We start from the raw sequence: 18,713 nt of genomic DNA, 5'->3' as shown, positions 1-18,713 counted from the left end.
ATTTATGTGGTCCTGGCCATCAGTTAGTGCAGTTTTACAGCTGGAAATGAGAGGGAGGAGGTGGTATCATGGGAGGAGATAGGCTACCTGTGAGCACTCCAGAGGCCCGTATTTGGAAACCTGTCCCCTACACCTATTTCCAGGTCACTTAAAACAAAACCAGCAGCTCACAAGTAGATCCTTTAGGCTGAGAGCCCATTTTCCAAGCAAAAACTGCGGTACCAGTTAAGGCCAGGCACTTCCGCAGCAACTGACCTGCGGTGCAAGTGAATGCACCCTCTGCTCCCCAGGGAGGAGGCATCCGCCCAGCACCTGCGGGTGAGGTCATGGACGTACCTTGGAAATGAGCTCATCATGGTTGGCAAGATGAGCCCTGCAGTGAATGCAGCTGTAGGTCCTGTGGCACGAAGGCAGATATGCCTGGAAAGTCTTGGACCTTGTCATCTTCACCATTGGAGCCACTGAGCGCTGCGTGAATTCTGGGGTGGCCCAGGAGGCACTCCCGCAGGACGGGTCGCACGGGAAACACCGGAAGACACAGGTAAAGGCCGTGGTTTGGCAGGTGATGGGTGTGGGGCAGGCTCCACACACTGGTGACCGCTTCAGAGGAAGAGATTCGGGCGGAGGGAACAGGGGACTTCGCACAAACCTAAGTTGAAAAAAGAACAGACAGAACACTCAGCTCACAAAGGCAATAACGGTCTCCTAGCCCACAGGACGATGTAGCCTTTCATCGAGAGAGCAGGGAAGAGTCAGAGCAGCCAGCAGACGGGTGTGCTGTCTGTGGATTAGATCAAGGAGGACAGAGTTTTATTCACAGCTCAGCCACTGACTTGCTGACTGCCCTCGCATCTTCCCGCTTCTGTTATCTACCATCTTCCTATCGCTCCAACACTCACAATCTCTATTCATTCTTCCAACGCTTAATGGATTTGGAAATGACTACAGAGCCACAAAGATGCTAAAAAGATGATTTTCATCAAGCCTAGTCTCCTAAACACTCCTGGGGAACTGCACACATTAAGGTCCAGCTCTGCACCAACCCTTGGAGGAGCCGGGCTCTGTTAGCTAGAGAGAAAGTCAGGACCCAGAGTCAGCCCTGCCGGCTGCTTGTCCTGCCTGACGATCTGATGTGACTGCCCAGAAGCTTGCAGGAAAGCTGGGAGCTGGACACAGGTTTCCTCAGCCACCAGGAAAGTACACCAGTCACCAAACCAGTTTTTCTCTCCATTCTGCCCTAGTTTCCACATGGGAAATGGAGGATTACTGCATCACACTCTCCTTTATAACTCCCTGCAAGCTCTGAAGCTACTCTATGAACTGCACAGTAGGATTTTTTTTTTTTAAACTCAGAACATCTGACAGCAGTCAAAGCAAGGAGCAGCCTCTGAAGACTATTCTTGATAGCAAGAGACAGTTAAAATCCTATTCAGGATGGAAACACCTTTTTACAACACAACATCATCTGACAGAACCTGCAAAGCAGCTCAAGTCTGGGTCTTTTTTTTGTGGCAGAAATCAGTTTTTCAGATCCCACATCTATAAGCCTTACCAGCTACAAACATTTCTTTTGAGGATGGAAGAAGCATAAAGGATAAAGGAAGCAGCTCCCCCGATACATGGTGTGCATGCATGCTCTAGAAATTAATCACAAACTCCCACAGGACTTGCCTTTCCATGAAACATGTGATTCTGTTCAGTTTCCGACTCTGCACTTTGTGTATCAAATACTGGGACAATACCAATGCCCCCCCCAAAATAAGAAAAACAAGAAATTAGAACTCCACACCTGACCTGCAACGGAAATTTCTGAAGCGGACAAAACAGAAAAGTACAAGAGCTTAAGAGCCGGTCTCTAAGCCGGTGTGAGTAACTTGCCTGAAGCATAGCTGATAATCTTCCAGGTTAGAATAAAGCTAGCCCGGGTCACTACACTGCTAAAATAGCTCCACGGAGTTTGCGTGTTAAGCTGGCTCTGCTGCTGCTCAGTGGGATGTGCCTTCCCAGACAGAGCACCAGCCACACGCTCAGTTCAAGGTACGCTGCAGAGAACTGGCGGACTGGGACTAGTCTAAGCAAACACACCTCTCTGGCTTGCTAAAGGGGAAACCGTCAAAACAGCGGGATGGAAATCAGAAAGTCAACTGGGGAACTGACGGCAGGACCCAAGAAAATTGTTGTAGGAAGCAGGCCTGCAGAACTCATAAGCATCCCATTTAGATGATCTCTTTTGCCCAGTGTTAGCATCAGTCAGAAGTATCTCACCGTGACAAATCTGTCCAAGTCATACTGAAAACAACAACAAAAATCAGACTGTGACTCCATTACTGCTGTCTGCTGGAAAGCCTCATGGCCGATCACCACCAGACAGCGAGATCTGCAAAAACCTCATCACTCAGGTACCAAAGCCCCATTTATGGAAACCCCTGTCTTCAACATTTCTGCTCCTAAGTCTTCTTGTCATTGTTGAAAAAGAAGATTCAAGTTATCCAAGTTGCTTTAGCGTTTCTGAAAGCATCACCCACTGAACCTCCTGCCAGCGGGACAATCCCCGACAGCCAGACACGCTATCTGCAAGCTTTCCAGAAAACAGCTCCTACAAGCACTATACGGGAGGTTTGTCATAGGTGCAGTCAAAGGGTGCACCGTGCTCAACAGGAGGCAGGCACCAGTAAGACAACAGGATACCCATTTTTTTCATTTTTCCGAAACATTTTTCTTCTGCTCTCCAGAAGGCAGATCCCTCACATTCAAATGGGACAAAGAATCTTACTCATCCTGCAAACTGCTGATAAAGCATATCTATCATGATCATAATAGTCAGCACTTACATAGCACTTCTCATCCTTAAAGCTCTTTGCAAACACTAACTAATCAGATTAACCTTTTCCAATTAAAGTTACAGTGAGAGCTTTGGAAGACCCATCCTGACACAGAAGGGCTCGCTTTCCAGCCTGTTAGGAACTAAACCTGCTCTTGTTCAGCCAAAAGGGGTCTTGCCAGGAATTCATCTGGCCAACCTGTAGCTAAGCAGACTGCCTGTGCACTCTTTAGTGCATAGCTTCATCTCTGGATTTCAGCAAGATCTTTTACACTAATTGCAGAAGTAAGAGAAATCAGGCAGCTTTCACCTGTATCCTGCCCCAGTTCTCCATGTGCACCAGAGCTTTGTCAAAACTGAGTTAGTTTTGCATTCGACAGCATTGTTTTCTCCTCCAAGGTGAGCGATGCTTTGAGTGTTGAACTCTTAGGTTTGCAACAGGGCAGAAACAAGAGGCAAACCCAACAGAATCCTTCCCCATTTTCTGCTGATTAGATGTAAGCGAAAGTAACACATCCCAGCCCTCCTGAACTAACCAAGTGCCAGCCTTTACAGTCACAAGACAGCAGAACCATCCCCAAATTCCAAGCCCCTGATTCAGCAGCTGATACGCTATATCCCAGCCGTAACAGATCTCACAATTTGTGAGCCATGTGCCTTGCCCTCCAAGTGCAAGGAAGCAGGAGACTAAGTGTGCTCTTTCTGGGGCCAAATGCAATTGGATTCCAAGGCAAAGCACCAAGCCCTGTCTGAAAGAAACAGATTATGTTGGACAGACCAGCTGGAGGAAGGCGCAAAGAAAGGACTGGCAATCACTTCACCCGGTTTCCAAATGAGAAAACTGTGTCTAAACCTTAGATTTCATTGATCTGTAATGAAATGGTACAATCCCCTCTTTCTCCTTTTCTTTAGCATGAATAAGTAAATATACCAACCACCAGTTTTACTACTTCCCTCCCATGCTATCTTGCCAAACATTTCTTTTCTGATCAGCTGCCTAGCACTGCAGCACAACAGCTGGAGAAAGCCGTCCACAGGCATCCTCAAAGCCAAATGGAGACATAAATGATACCCAACCAGAATAATATAAGAGCAATCCCTTAATTTGTTGTTTGCTGACCCCTCTCTTCAGGCCTCCTAAGCACCAATGCTCTAGAACAACGAGTAAAACAGGAAATACTACAACTGCATTTATCTAACAGAGAAATGAACACACGCGCACACACAAATTATCTGCTGCATGCAGCTTTCTGCAAAAGCATTTCATGAGCATTCATTTATTTGACCTCATAACACATTTAACATCAGCAAAAACATTTGACCTTTTGGAAATGGACAAAAAAAAAAAATTCAAGTGAGATGGTATCAGAGCACAGATTAATTGCAATTCCTGTCCTCAGTACTCTGCTGAGAAGGCAAAACAAACTGATCTCTCTGCTTAAGGCAGGCGAGAGAATAGATTTGTGAGCCAAGATCTTGGTGGGAAACCCAGGTAAGAAACTGCCTTGGAAAAAAACCTTTCGATAAGCTCATATATGATAGCCATACTTTACAAAGGCACTACCTTCATACAGCATTCAGCCTGACAGTCTGATCGCTTCTGTACGCCATCTACCAAGAGCTCTGTCCTCATCACCGTAAGGGAGAGGAGGGAAAAACAATAAGAAATGCATTCTTACATCCTACGAGCATGGCCACTAGCTTATAAGGACCTATTTCTGTCTTTAATATCATCTCAAAATGTATTAAATAGGATCCGTGGCTCTCAGCAATGCAAAAACAAACCTACAGTATTTTTTTCTATCCTAGTGGCAAGCACATTTGAATTAAAATACATTTAACAGCTAACCGTGCACTCATTCTATTGTAGAACAAAGGCATGGGGATGACTTTAGGCTGTGCCTCTGGTTTTTCAGAATGATGAGTTAATATTCATCAGCCTCACTGACAGTGGGCATTAGTGGAGTCATTTCATTAACTTTAAAAAAAAACAAACAAACAAAAACCAACCAGCTTTGATTACTTTATCATTGCGCCCAATAGTGTTAAAGAGATGAGTATCTGTCACCAGCAACATAACCCAGTATTTTTCTTTTATCATTCTTCAAGAAAAATTTATCTCTGGGATGGACGCACTCAAGTCGATGGAACAGAAATCTGCGCCTACTAATTAGTTCACAAGAAGTCAGAAAACTGGTTTAGACAAAAGGAAAGAATTCTAGGGAAAAAGCTTATCAACATCATTTATTGTGGTTATCGGTGAGAGAATGAGCTGAATGTACTGCTTGCACACGCTGCGTATGTTAGGGCTGCCCTGCTTAATCCTGCTAAGTTTTAAGCAGATGCCACCTCCATGAAGGAAAATCCATGACACACATTTTGCCATTCAGACAACTTTTTGGTTCAGTATTCACCCTCCACCTGTCCAACAGCCGCTTTCCACATAAAGCTGTTAGCAATTCAGGAAACACAAAAAAGGAGAAATGCCAAGTCTGTGCCAAACACTTGCTAGACAAGGCTAGTGCTTGTACAAGTCCATATGCCACAATGGCAGAGAACAAAAACTATCACACACAAGGCTAATTTTGCATAACGCATATGTGTGCAATGCGGCTCAGACGCAAATGTTCCTGTTCATTCTGACAGGACAAACAACAGGTTTGTTGGGTCTGAGGGTTTGTTTTATGGATTATTTTATTTTTAAGATAAGAAACTTCAGTCAGTTAAATACTTACTAGAACACAGCAAATGCTACAGAAAGCTGCCTGTGGTAGCTTTGAAAGAAGTCTGTCTATTTGGAAACCCAACCTTTCTTCTTTGGTGTCTCTTCTCATTAATATAGAAAGAGCCAGAGATGTACTTATGCTGAGTGCAATGAAAGCAGAAGAGGAATCGGGTTTGGAGAGTTCTCCGTTTCTCAAGGTCACAAACTGTAGCAGCCTGCATTGCTCTGGGGCCTTAGTGTGATTCTAAGAAAATGATTGAAGTAAGCCCGCTTTCTTACCAGGCTTTTCTTGACATGGAAACTGCCTTAACATTGCTTAACGCACTGCAGTTTGAAGGAAGAAGGCTACTCTCTAAGGTGATACGCTGAAATTGGAGTCTGGGTTTAATGCCCAGTTTTGCCAGTCTTCCCTATGGAATAAAAGTTCGCGTCAGAGTTTCAGGTACCAAACCCTCAGAGACACCTGGCACAGCTAAGGAGCTTCCATACTCTGATGATGGAGTACCACAACAGAAGATCCTGGGTTGGGGCAGTGCTGGAGATCCGCACTACCACACAGGACAGCAACAGCTCTGGAAAAGATGAAGCCAGATCATCTGAAGGTAGGAGGGTAGGAAATACATTGTGAAAGGCCCTGAAAGAAAGGATGACCATTCTGAATTTAAACACGGAACACAAGGGAAAGCCAAGAAAGGACTTTAAGTAGCATATGGGTGTACACAATGTACGTTCACTCCTTCAGTATCAAGTTTCTGAAATGCACCAATTTCAAACACTTGATAAGACAACACTGCATGCAGCTCAGCAGTACCAGCACGATCAACAAAAGTCATTACTGATACATGAACCATGTGTCCTTCTCTAATGTCTGCGCTCCTTCAGCTCATTCTCCAAACCTTGCAAGTCCTTGGAGATGGGAAAATAACAAGAGAAATAGTGGAAGACAGCCAGCAGGAATCCTCTGCCTTTACTTTTATCGGATACATGGACACAATTGCAATACAAATAATAGTATGGAGCAGGTTTCTCACTTAGACCACCTTCAACTAGAAATATATTTAACCCCCTTTATTCCTCTGGGTATCTCCTAGTAAGCCAGTTCATTTCTGCAGGCCTTAGTTCTCTCTTCTGCACACTGGAGACGGCACCCTTCGCCACCGGGAACCACTTTATGATTCTGGAAAAAAGGACCTGGATGGAAGGATGGATGCAAAAAGGCGATACTGACGGCAAACAGCATTGCAGACAATTGCCAGGTAACCACTAGAGGGCATCAAAAAAATTCAGCAAGAAGCAATTAAAGACTATCTGGCCATAGTGAATCAGGGACAGGCACGACGCCAACCATGCTGCACCTGCCGTGCTCCACATACCATAGGCAGCCTGTCAAGAAAAACATCAGAGTTATTATTCTGCTGAATAGCTATCAATACTAAAAGTGTCACTGCAATTATATTAATCACATTTTAAAGGTTTGGGGGTTTTTTTTCTTCTTTTAAAAACAAAAAAAAAGGCAATATGTCAGTCTCTGGTCTATCAACAATCTTCCCATCAAAACCAGACTCAGCACCCCTACAACAAACTTCCTGGTCCCTCTCTGATGGAGAAGCTTTCTATGAAGGTGACGTGGAAGGTACATGAAAATGAGGTGAAACTTAAAAGGAACATACAGCAAGTCTTTAAAACTCACTTCAGGTTGGAATTTTTAAGTCTGTCTAGCTTTGTCACTGTATACACTATTAATCCATAACCTATTAAAACTACAGTCATTTATGAAAATATTTTTTAAAATTGTTCTTTACATAGTTGATTTACCTTCTATCAATTTGGAGATTAAATTTAAAGTTTCACTTATTTTTTTAAATAGGTATCATCCACAGCAGTGCATTTTCAGGTTCTCAAGTGCAACCGTGAGGTGAGGAGCAAGCCCAGAGGACTCCTGCATTCAAAGCAAAAGCTTTCTTGTATTCAACTACAGCGCACAACTGACTGGAAAGCAAAGGAACAGGTTAAAGTAACTCCATGAAGACAGTGCAGAGATGCTTCTTTCCTGGCTGCAGGCTACAGAGACCAGATGACCATGACAACTTTCTGAATTTATTTACAGATCTACAGCTGGACTTGGACCACTCAGCGTCTGAACTGCTAACTCATCTCTCCCCGCGTTTCAGAACAAAGCACGCTGTTCAAAACAAGCCACTCGGACATACCACAGACACCACTGGGAAGCAGGGAAGGGAAATCATTCTGGAAATTTTAATCAAATTCTTCCCTTTACAATTTCATCTCCAAAGGCACAAGACACGTAGGACAGACATCATCTCACAGGGCTGGCTTCAAAATATGCTGCCTTTTCTGGGCCTGTCTTTGAAACCACATGAACACGGACTGCAAGATTCAGCCTCTACCGAGGAATGACTGACACCTCTGGCTGAATTCTCTTCCCACTCTCCTACGAGTTGCCTGGCAGCAGTATCTTTGCAAGGCAGAAGAGCCTGCGCTGCTGATAACAAGCAGCATGGCAAGCATTATAGCTGCAAGCTGCCCACCTTTGCTCTGCAGGTATGCTCCATCACAGCCGAATTCAATAACCAGTTACATTAGATGCCAGCACGTGTTACCAAACTCAGGAGAAAACATACATGCAGAAAAGCATCATGGTTGGCCAGGACAAATTTGAGATGAGCCAGCACTTACTTTTGCTCCCAGCACATCCCACTTGTGCCACAAATAAACAAAAACTGCAAGCTGAACTAATTTAAAACACAAATGACTCCATTTCCTCCTTTACATTTTGCAAAAACTCACGCCAGCATCCCCCGCAATGGGATAACAGTCCCTCGTCTGAATTGGCCAAGCAGATATGATGCACTCCAGCGAGATAACAGCAACGTCTCAAACACACGGGAAGATGCAGCTCTTCAATTCATATCCATCTTTCTGCCTAAAAAACCAACACATTCAACCTGATGGTCTCATTTGGAGTCATAGATCAAGGACATCATACTCTGCCAAAATTATGCATATCCAGTGTTTTACAAAATGAGAGAAGACCCTCGTCTTGCTATTCTAGTACCAACCTGAACTAACAGATGGGAAGAGCTTTTCCTTGATGTCAACTGACCAATTACTGACAAAATGGAAACACTCTATCTTCCCAACTTCTCCTCCTCATTTGTTTTAATTGTAGAACAGTCTAGCTATCCAAATCACCTTGTATCATTACATTTCTTTTCTGCTCCTTACATTGCTCTATTATCTTCATTTTTGGCAAATGTAGGTATGACTAGGATTCAATTAATTTGGTCTGCTGAATGGATCATCTGTTTCCCTGATAAAGGCTGGGTACTGACAGGGAACACGGTGAGAACGTTTATCTATTGCAAGTATCCTTCCAATATCCTCAAAGCCATTTGTAGTCGAAAGGAGGACCTGTCACAGCAGCCTGTCATGTCTTACTATTTGCAAGCTCCCCTTGTTAAATCCTCTAAGTTTTCATCTGCTCAGAGGGTTCTTCCCAGGAGCATCTTTTAACTAGCCTTGCACTGCCCAGAAGCACATCTGTCACGGGAGAGACAGTGACTTTATTTTTTATGTCTGCCTCTTTCTGAATAATGCTAAGGAGAAGACGTTGAATTTCGACCGATCTCTGCCAGTAACACTTTTTATGCAACACTTACTATATTAATGAGGTACCTACTTTCCGTGGCAGTTCACTCATCATCCCTCTAGCTTTCATTTCCATTGAAGGCAAAGCAACCCATATGTCAAGGGGGCAAAGTCAGGTGAAGATTTGTAGCTTGAATCTTCACATGACAGATACTTTATAACTAAATCTAATTTAAGATGGTCAAGTCAGCTGTTACCTTGCCAATTTTTGTCATTAGTTCCTCCTGGATATCCTCACTAGCCTGCATGCTACTGCCAAGGTATGTGAACTGACTCACCTCTTACAGTTCTGTGCCTACTGATGCATGCTTGAGCTGGGAGTTCCTGGGATTCTCATTAGATTCCCCCCCCCCAGTTAATTATTAACTCCATCTTTTTTTGTGATGCTGAACAATCTGCTTTTAATAACATATTGCTCGAGCCATATTTTAGTAATAGTTCATCAGTGAAACTTCAATCTTGCAGAGTTCTGCGGCTGAGCGATGCAATGCCGAGGTCATACCGCACCACATTTTTGTCCTCATCATGAAGTCACTGCCAACGTGAAACAGGAGAAGGGAGAGCGTGGCTTTGACACCGCTCTGCCTCCCCTCTCAGCGGATCAAAAAGTTCTCTGAAGGGCAAATTCAAAGCATCCTCAGCTTTTGAAACTTTTAACAGCCCTTTCTTAACCTCGGGAGTTTAGTTCTCTGCAAGTCACAATGGCGGTAAAAAAAAAAGTCAGAAAGCTGCATACTTTTGTGAGTCAGCAAAACATCCCACCTTTTAACACGCTATACCAACACCTGAACAGGTGTAAAAGAAGCGATCTCTAGTTGGACGTGTAAGCCTGCGCGAAGAGACCGGAAGGCAGCTCTTACGGCTCGCATTCCCATAACTTCCAATGACTCACGTTGCCTGGCGGTACCATTTGTTAAAGCAAGAGTGAAGTAGGGATAATGGCTATTTACTAAAAACAGAGGAGTGTGATTAGCTTTAATTAGCATTGTCAAGTGACTTGAGATTGTCAGGTACAAGATGTGGGAGAACTAAGTCTCATTAATTATGTTATTTCCTGCAGCCTTAAGTGGCTTGGCCAGTCCAGCGACGCTTCCGGAGACGAAGCTGCTCCCGACGTCCGATACATCCGTATCAGCGGGTGAAAACACTCTCAGACAGGCCTAGCAGACGTGGCTATCAAACAGAGGGTCGCAAAGCCAAAACGCAAGAATAATCAGCTTTATTATGTACTGGAAGACAACTACCTGCCCTGACAAACAACGAACAAAAAGGCAAATAAGACATGGCAGAAAACAGACTGGGAGAGAGAACCGACTGCCAGACTTCGTGCAGGATGGAGAGCAGGAACCGATGGGGGCAACAGGGAGCGTCGTTCAGTCCCGGGACCCAGCACTCCTCAGCAGCAGCCCAGCCAGAAATGGTATTTTCTTCCCCCCCAAGACAACAAACCATAAAATGCCTTTGTTTTGGGAAAAAGAGATCCAGATCCTCAATTGGCATCACACCACCAACAGACTGCTGATTTACCAGCTAAAGATCTGTTCTAGAGAACTGAAAAACCCTTGAGTCAGAATAGTTCCATCTCTTCCATGGACTCATCTTGGCTTCTGGAAGGAAAAGGAAACCTATCCTTAGCCTTCAGTTACTGTGGTTAGATCTAGAAAACCAGACCTCTGAATTAACAAACACAGAGAAGAGGGAACATCCTCAAGGACCAACTTAGAGGTCTCTGTCAAGGAAAGGAAAAAAAGGAAGCTGTATATTTTGCTACCGTTTCAAAGCGATAAATACACTCTGCTATACCATTCTGCCTTGAACATCACTGATCAGCTTCAAAGCAGCTAAGACAACTGAAGTTTCAATTTTGCCATTCCAGGCTCTACTTTGCGATCCCTCTTGAAGCCCACTGCTCTAGCACTTCATAGCTAACCTCTAACGAAGACTCTGCTTAAGTTCAAGCAAACAAAGTTTTGCCAGTTAATGACCAAAGCCCAATGAAAGCCTAGCTTTATGGGCGTTTCTTCAGGAGGCTTCCACACACATGGTCAAAGGCAAGGACATGATGCAAGAACAACAAATAAATGCTTTTTACTCCTCTGCAATCCTTGCAATGCTTGTGTAGTACCACGCCAGATCAAGGAGCTCCCACTTTCTACACTGCTAGCCAGGACCTACACCAGAGTGACCAGTTCCTTAATTAAATTCTCTCTCAGCAACAGGTATTCAATCCATGAGTCAAGGAGTATTTGAGGGAATGTGGATTTACAGGTAGTGATGCTGTCTGCCTCAATACAAGCCTGACTCAACTACTCACACGAAACAGCAAAGAAAGGATATCACTTATTCAAAATCTGTGGATCCAGAGGACACAAGAGACCAGTACAGTTTTGCCAGTTATTCCAATCCTGGCACCATGAAAGAGACACCTGCAAAGAAAGCTTTAAAAAAAAAAAAAACCCAAAAAAACCCAAAAAAACAAACCAGCAGCACTTGACATCTTCATCAGATGAAAGCAATGTCTCTGTCCTCCCTACAGCATTTCCAACTTCAGCTTCAAAGCACGAGCCTCACTTTTAAATGGTCTTTCAGCAGGAATAAGAATTAAGGATCCAGTCAGAAAAGGAGAATATCTTAATTCTCTATTGAAGCACTGCCGTTACACAGCAAACAATGTTTACAAGAAACCAGAGGCGTGGATCCCAACATGATGAGATATTAAAAAAAAAAAAAAAAAAAAAAAATCAATGGGAGTGCTCTGCAAGAATGAAGTCACAAAATACATCCTCTCCAGGCAGAATCCTCTCATGGATTATAAGTAGAGCTGTCTCAGTATCTGCTTGTTTACAACCGCCTAACTCAGCAAAGGCCTCTCTGTGCTACCCAGCATAAGCTTTAAGTAACTGTAAACGCATTAGCAGAAAATCCTTATCTGGAGCATGTAGTAGGCCCTGAGGAAGGTAGTGTCAGGAAGGCAGGTGTACCGTCCCGCCCCTTGCTTAACCCCTGTCTGCAAGCTAAGAACACTGGTTTGATGGGCCTTCCTCTTTCTGTATTTTAAGACAGGCCAAAAAAAGTGGGGACAGATTCACTCCAGTAAATTGTGGGGGAAGGGGGCAAGGATTCAACTTCTTTTTCTACATCATTAAAATCACATTTTAAACTGGAACATCTCAAGTTCTCTTGACTTAAAAAAATCAGCATTAAAATCTTGTGCTACGGACCCGTAGCTCGCTTCACGGCTACTTCATCTCAAACTTCTCTGGCTTTGCTGGATCAAAACCAAACGTTTCTGCGGAGAAGCACAAGACAAAGGACCCCAGACATTTAACCTTCTGACCCGGGACCTCAGCACAGCGCTCCGCACAAGAGGAAGCTGCTACACCCTTAGCCAGAGGCTACAGCAACAACACAGACCAGCCAAGTTCCCCCTGCTCCCCGGGGGGACGGGGCAGACACCGCCTGCCTCTGCCACCCAGCATCACCCAGGGCCGAGGCCGCCCTCTCCGCGGGCTGACCCAGGCGCCCCGCAATCTCTCTTTTGCCACACCAGGCGCGATGTCAACTCTGTAGCACGGAGCCACAGCCTGCAGCTGGGAAAGGCCTGGTCTCCAGGGACTCCAGCAGCAGTGTTGGTAAATAGAGCAGCGGCGGGGCACCTCTCCCCGGCCAGCAGCCAGCCCTCCGGGCCGTGCTGGCTACGGCTCAGGAGGTGTCCCCAGAAACCCAGCACCCCGGCGAAGACGCTGCACCTCTCCCTGGCTTCACAAGCCTCACGCACACCTTTGTGTCGGGCACGGATCTCACCTGGGGTCTCAGGCTTTTATTATGCATTTACCTGCTACAGCGAGGCGGTTCGTGAGGCAGGACCATCCCCTGCTCCTCCTCCTCCCCCCGCGGTTACCTGGCACCGCCGGCCAGCCCCTGCCCCGCTCCCGCAGGTCCCTCCTGTTGCTCCCCTCCCCGGCTACAGGCAAACCCCGCTCGCCTCGCCGGCGCGCTGCCCCTCGCACACTCTCCCGGCCTCGGACCTGTTGCCCTCCCCGCCTCCAGCCCCTCGCCCGGCCCCGCAGACAAAGGCCGCCGCTCGCAGAGCCCCGGCTCGCCCGCTGCCAGCCCCGGGGACGCCTCAGTCCCCCGGCCCTCTCCCCCTGAGGGGAGCCCGCCTCACCTTCCCCGAGGAAGCGCCCCCGCAACCCGCACAGCCGCCCCCGCTGCCCCACCGCGGCGGGGGGGGGGACGACGGGACGGACGCGGCTGTGGCGCAGCTCCGCGCAGCAGCCCGGCCCCGGCCCCGGCGCCCCCGCCACGGGCCGCCCCGCCGCCTCCGCGCCCCGCCGCCCGGCCCTCGCCCCCCGCCCCACTCACTCGCCGCGGCGCGGCCGCCTCAAGCGCGTCCCCAGCGCAGACGGAGCGCGGCGGCCGACGCGCACCAGGCAGCCCCGCAGCGCCCTCCCCCTCCGCCGGCTCCCTCCCCTTATACCGCTCCGGCGCGCCTGCTGGCCCTGAGCGGCACCGCCCAGCGCCAATCGCCGCCCGCTGGCACATAGCAACACCCCGGCGGTTGGCTGCGGCCGGCCGCAGCCCATTTTTCCGAGACCAATCAGAGACCGAAGAGGACGGGGGGCGCTCCCGCCCTCCCCGGCGCGCACACACCCACAGAGGCGCAGGCTTCGCCCCCCCGCCCTCCCCGCCGCCGGCCTCGCGCAGACAGCAGCTGGGGCGGCGGCAGCCAATGGGAGCGGCGCTGGCGCTGCCGGCGTGGAGCACAACAAACAGATGCGCTTCCTCTTAAAGGCGCAGGCGCCGCTCCCGCGGGGGGGGCACCGGGGCTCCCCCACGGAGCGGGGCGCAGCGGCGGTCCCGGGCAGCGGCAGCAGCCGGTGGATGCTCCGTAGATGCGTGCAAAAGCGCTATCCGCCTGCGCGGAGGATGCGCGGGGCACTGCACCAGCCCTGCCGCAGCGGCCGGGGAAGCCGCAGCCCAAAACCTGAGGGGCGAAATTGTAATAAGTGACCAGTTTCGGTTAGTCAAAGCTATAAACCCTGAAACGCCCCAGTTTTTCGTAAGGCACTTTCATTTTCAGAAGGTCTTTAATTAATTACAGATCCGCATCCCGCACCCACAACCAGGGGCAGCGCCTAAATTCCCCGGCAAAGGCCAAGGCGAGGATGGAGGGCTGCGGGAAAGGGCAACCGCCGCCACCTCCTCACAGACTGCATTTTATTTCTGTCGTCTTAAACACGCCGTAGGATGGCAATTAGCATGAGCGCTAATTGCAAATTAAGATATTATGTATTTCTCCTGGAAATCTCCCTTCGCTTCATCCCACTGCTTGCCATGATTGGTTCCAGGGGTGATCCCGCCAATCCCACACCCAAATCCCCGCAGGCGCGCTCGGCGCAGACCCGGTGTGCGCACACGCACACGCGCGTACAGCAGTGCCCGCACACTGCTAAGCCAGAAGAAAGCGCAAGGGCAAAACGAAACGCAGCCACCTCACAGCGCCGTGATTGCGGGACAAACAGCACGCAGCTCCAAACGAGCTCCTTCGGAGGCCTCCCGCTGCAGGTGCTTTGGTTTCAGCTGACGCGCGGCACGCCGCTTTGCGAGCGCTGGTAACAGGTATTCAGTTAAAAACCAGTAATTAAACCCGTACAGTTTTAACAGTGTTTTATATCTGTCCTTTTCTCACATCAAGGGATAAAAGTTACCTATCTTATTAGCTGAAAGATACTTGCCTTATGAGTTTATTCTTGCTCTAACAATCTACCGCTTTAGCAAATTCTTAAGAATATTTTAAGCAATTCTCTAGCAATTGGTAATGATTGGTAACTGCAAGGGCAATGTTCTCTTCCATATGTTAAATATATGGACTCTAATACACACCAAGTAAGGGGCAATACAAGGCAATATTCCTATTAGTTGCGATACTCTTTTTTTTATTTATTACACGTGGGTAGAAAAATAACCTTTTACCTCGTGATATAAAGTGAATATAGTTTTCTTCCACACAAGCAAAATACAGCCCTCTGATCGCATTACTAAAATGCAGGCTAGCTAGCTAAGGGATTCTATAGATCAGATTTTAAAATACAAAATGACATTTTTTTCCCCCGTAAGCTAATGGTACTACCAAGTACCATTTAAATATGCACACTCAAGCACCGTGGTAGTTACTAGCTACTAAATACGCTCAAATGAAGAAGGAAATTGCCGTGTTATCTTTAGGCTTTGACAAGAGCAACAGGAGCCTACTTTGAAGGCTTACTTTAAGCTGCTGCTTTTCTTAGGTCACCTCCTCCTCTTCAAGCCCAGCAGCGAGAGCTAACGCATCAGGTTTGTAGAGCATCTCGCCAGTGCAAAACAAAGCCACATTTAACAGATCTAGACAAGGTTCTGTGCAGGAAGTGGTGAAAAAATTTGCTTGAACTTTAAATCACCAAGACTTCGGAAAAGTAACCACAAGTACCCAGAATTGAAACCATCAGCAACATAAATTTACACATCATTAAGAGGCTGCTGCACAACAGTGAATATTTTTTTTTCCACCCAGAAGTGAGCTGCGCAGCAGAATTTTCAGTTTGCTGATAAAAATACATTATTATTTACAAGAACATCAAGATTCTTTATACACATACACAAAGCTCTCTGTTGTAATAAACTTGCTTTAGGATGGTGGTTAATTGGAATTACATTGATGTAAATTCAGCATCACCGTGGAAATCCAGGGGTCCACACAGCTTCGAAGCTGCAGAAAAATAAGACCTTAAAAAAGCCAACATTTCTTCTTTAAACTACATGCTAATCCCTATGACTTACGAAAACTGGAAGCTTTTTAGGGGTAACAGTGCTTCATTAGCAGCATTTCACTCACTTTTGAAAAATAAAATCCTAGTTGGATCCTAGTTACTTTCTCATTGAAGCTTCAAGTCACATTTTCACATTTGATTCTGCGTTACAGTGTTTGATTGCAAACTTTGGGAGCACAGCTTAATCAACATCATGAATACTGTTACTGGGGTAAGCTTTTGGGAAAGTTATTCATTTAAAAACTGAATTTTAGATCTAACCTATTTAACAGCTTCGCTTTTAACTGAAGAGCTAAGCAGGATTTTTTAATTTCTCCATTTTTTGGAGCCCAAAGAGCACAGCTAGCGTTTCCCTGCTCAGTGTCTGACATCGGTTTCAACTTTTACTATCATTTAGACTAGAAAAGCCTAATGGATAAAGCATCACTGACTGGGGCTGACTTCTGCTGCTCCACAAAGAAGGGAGAGAGTATCAAATCACTCGAGATATTGCCTCAACATTTTTAGTGCTGCATTAGAATTAAGTGGTACTTAAAGTCTGATAAAAATCTCGGTTTCTTTGCATTCCCAAATTTCATTTGTGGCTGGTGTTACTGGCCTTGTCATCAAGGTATGTCGCCTAAAACTGCCTTTCTTCTTTATTTGTAAAGTGGGGATACTTGAAACTTTTTCAGAGACCAAGAAACAACATCTTCAAGTATTTCAGATCAAAGGAAAGTGCTTTCATCTAAGAACAGCAGTAGGTTTTTTCCCCCCCACTTGCGGTATCACTATTTTTGGTCCAACAACAAAACAGCAAGCGTTCCCCAGTGCTTCATCCCGTCCCCCCAAATCACCGAGATATTTGACAGCGAAGCTGTAAAACCCTCCCTATCCACAGCACGCTGATCACTCGGCCTTACTTCCCATAGCAATATTCCGCATTTCACAGTGATGAACTAGACCATCCATAAATCCGCTGTCCAGCTTAACTAGCCCCAGACCCCTGGCAAAACTCAGAATCCATCGCTGAACCAGCAACTGCTTTTAATCCAGCCCCGCATTGCAGTCTCCCCATCAGCTCTGACGCCTGGGAAGAGCTGTGCCTGGAGGGACCAGAGCCCTCCCGAGCATCAGCAGAAGGAGCAGGGCTGCGGCGGCCTCCTGCGGCAAGAGGCAGGAGGACAGGCAGGAGGACAGGCAGGAGGACAGGCAGGAGGACAGGCAGGAGGACAGGCAGGAGGACAGGCAGGAGGACAGGCAGGAGCCGGCCTCGCTGCCATCCTGCTTTTCTTAGGGTCTTGTGCCTTTTCTTAAGGTCTTGTGGCTTTTGTTTTCTGCAGGCTTTCCGTAGGGCATTTCACACAATCTCCACGCATGCAGGAAATTCCAGGGACAACCCGGGATCTCTGAGATTTCTACCAATACCACTGATCTCGCTCATCAACACAGAAAAGTATCTCCTGAAAACACGTGAAGATAGCTGCGCCTCAAGCCTGCCTGCTTCGGCTAACCAGCGTTAAGTTCTTCTGAATATTCTGTTTGAGTACCAAGTCTTAGAACTGCAGATTTATGATAGGTTACACAACATATTCATAGACAAATACTTTCCATGTTAAAAGACACATGAATATTCATTAATCATAGAATCGTTAGGGTTGGAAAAGACCCTTAAGATCATCGAGTCCAACTGTTAACCCAGCACTGCCAAGTCCACCACTTGATGCTTCCCAATTCCCTATTCTGGTTTACTATCCGTTTAGAATGTGTAGTAAGAAGTAAATTACTGCCCAGAGCAATCTGGGAAATCCTCTTGTCAGCCTGCCAAGATCCTTTAAAAGTTACTAAATACTGTTACATACAAAAACCCCACTTCACCTCTCTTACCTAATATGAAGCCTCGAGGCTTTAAAATTACACTTGACCTTAAAACCTAGTATTTAATGTAATTTAATGGAAATCGTGCAGGAAAGCTGGAAATTTACCTCTAGGACTAGAGGAAACGTTAACCTGCTTATCATGAGAAAACGAACATGGGTGTCAGAGCACCATATTCATAGCAAACTATCCCCCAACACAGGACAACACAACACTGCACAGAAGCGTGCTACAAATGGAGTACCTGTTAACATGAACATAATCAAAACACAGCTAGCTTGCTGTCCCCAGCTCAGAAGCGGGTACCTGTCGACTGTCAAAGGCTTTTTATACTCTCTAACTCATTGATCACAATCTTTTTCATAAGTCTTCTACAGAAGTGAGCAGGTAGAAGACTCACTGCGTGTGGGAGACAGTTAATTAGAACCAAAGTGTCCTTAAGACATTACAGAAAGGTATTTCAGGATAATTTAAGGGCCACAGTAAGGTCATTTTTTAAATTAAGTCTAAATTATCAGATATTTACCATTTCAGCAGAGACCAAATAGAAAACTATGATTATCAACCAAGTGAAAAAAGCGTATCAAGCCCTTTTACAATGAAGGCTCTCATTTCAGTCTCAGGCCAGCTCCTCCGCTACTGTAACTTACACGCACAGGTAACCGAATGTTTTTGTTTCCCCCATTCAATTCAGATATGATATACATACCTAGACAGGATACGATATCCTCCACATCTGTGAACTGCTACATTCTGTAATTAAACTGATGAGCCTGATTATAGGTCAGAGCTGATGTCTAGAACCAGGCTATGTAAGATGATTTTGTCAGTG

General features: G+C 46.3%; 1 protein-coding gene across 1 annotated transcript in view; it reads right to left on the bottom strand.

Annotated features, from left to right (window-relative positions):
• Positions 1-13,668, bottom strand: part of YPEL2 (yippee like 2) — a 37,750-nt gene extending 24,082 nt beyond the window's left edge. Inside the window, exons 1-2 of the mRNA XM_082328369.1 lie at positions 13,581-13,668; positions 337-649 (exon numbers count right to left, since the gene is read on the bottom strand). Of these exons, the coding sequence (XP_082184495.1) occupies positions 337-453 (117 nt within the window). The 5' untranslated portion in view covers positions 454-649; positions 13,581-13,668. The remainder of the gene's footprint in view (positions 1-336; positions 650-13,580) is intronic.
• Between the last annotated feature and the right edge of the window lie 5,045 nt (positions 13,669-18,713).

Source organism: Platalea leucorodia, assembly GCF_965183815.1.
Source record: "Platalea leucorodia genome assembly, chromosome: 16".
Taxonomy (NCBI): domain Eukaryota; kingdom Metazoa; phylum Chordata; class Aves; order Pelecaniformes; family Threskiornithidae; genus Platalea; species Platalea leucorodia.
Note: the sequence above shows the minus strand (reverse complement) of the source record. Positions and strands in the feature narration are given on the sequence as shown.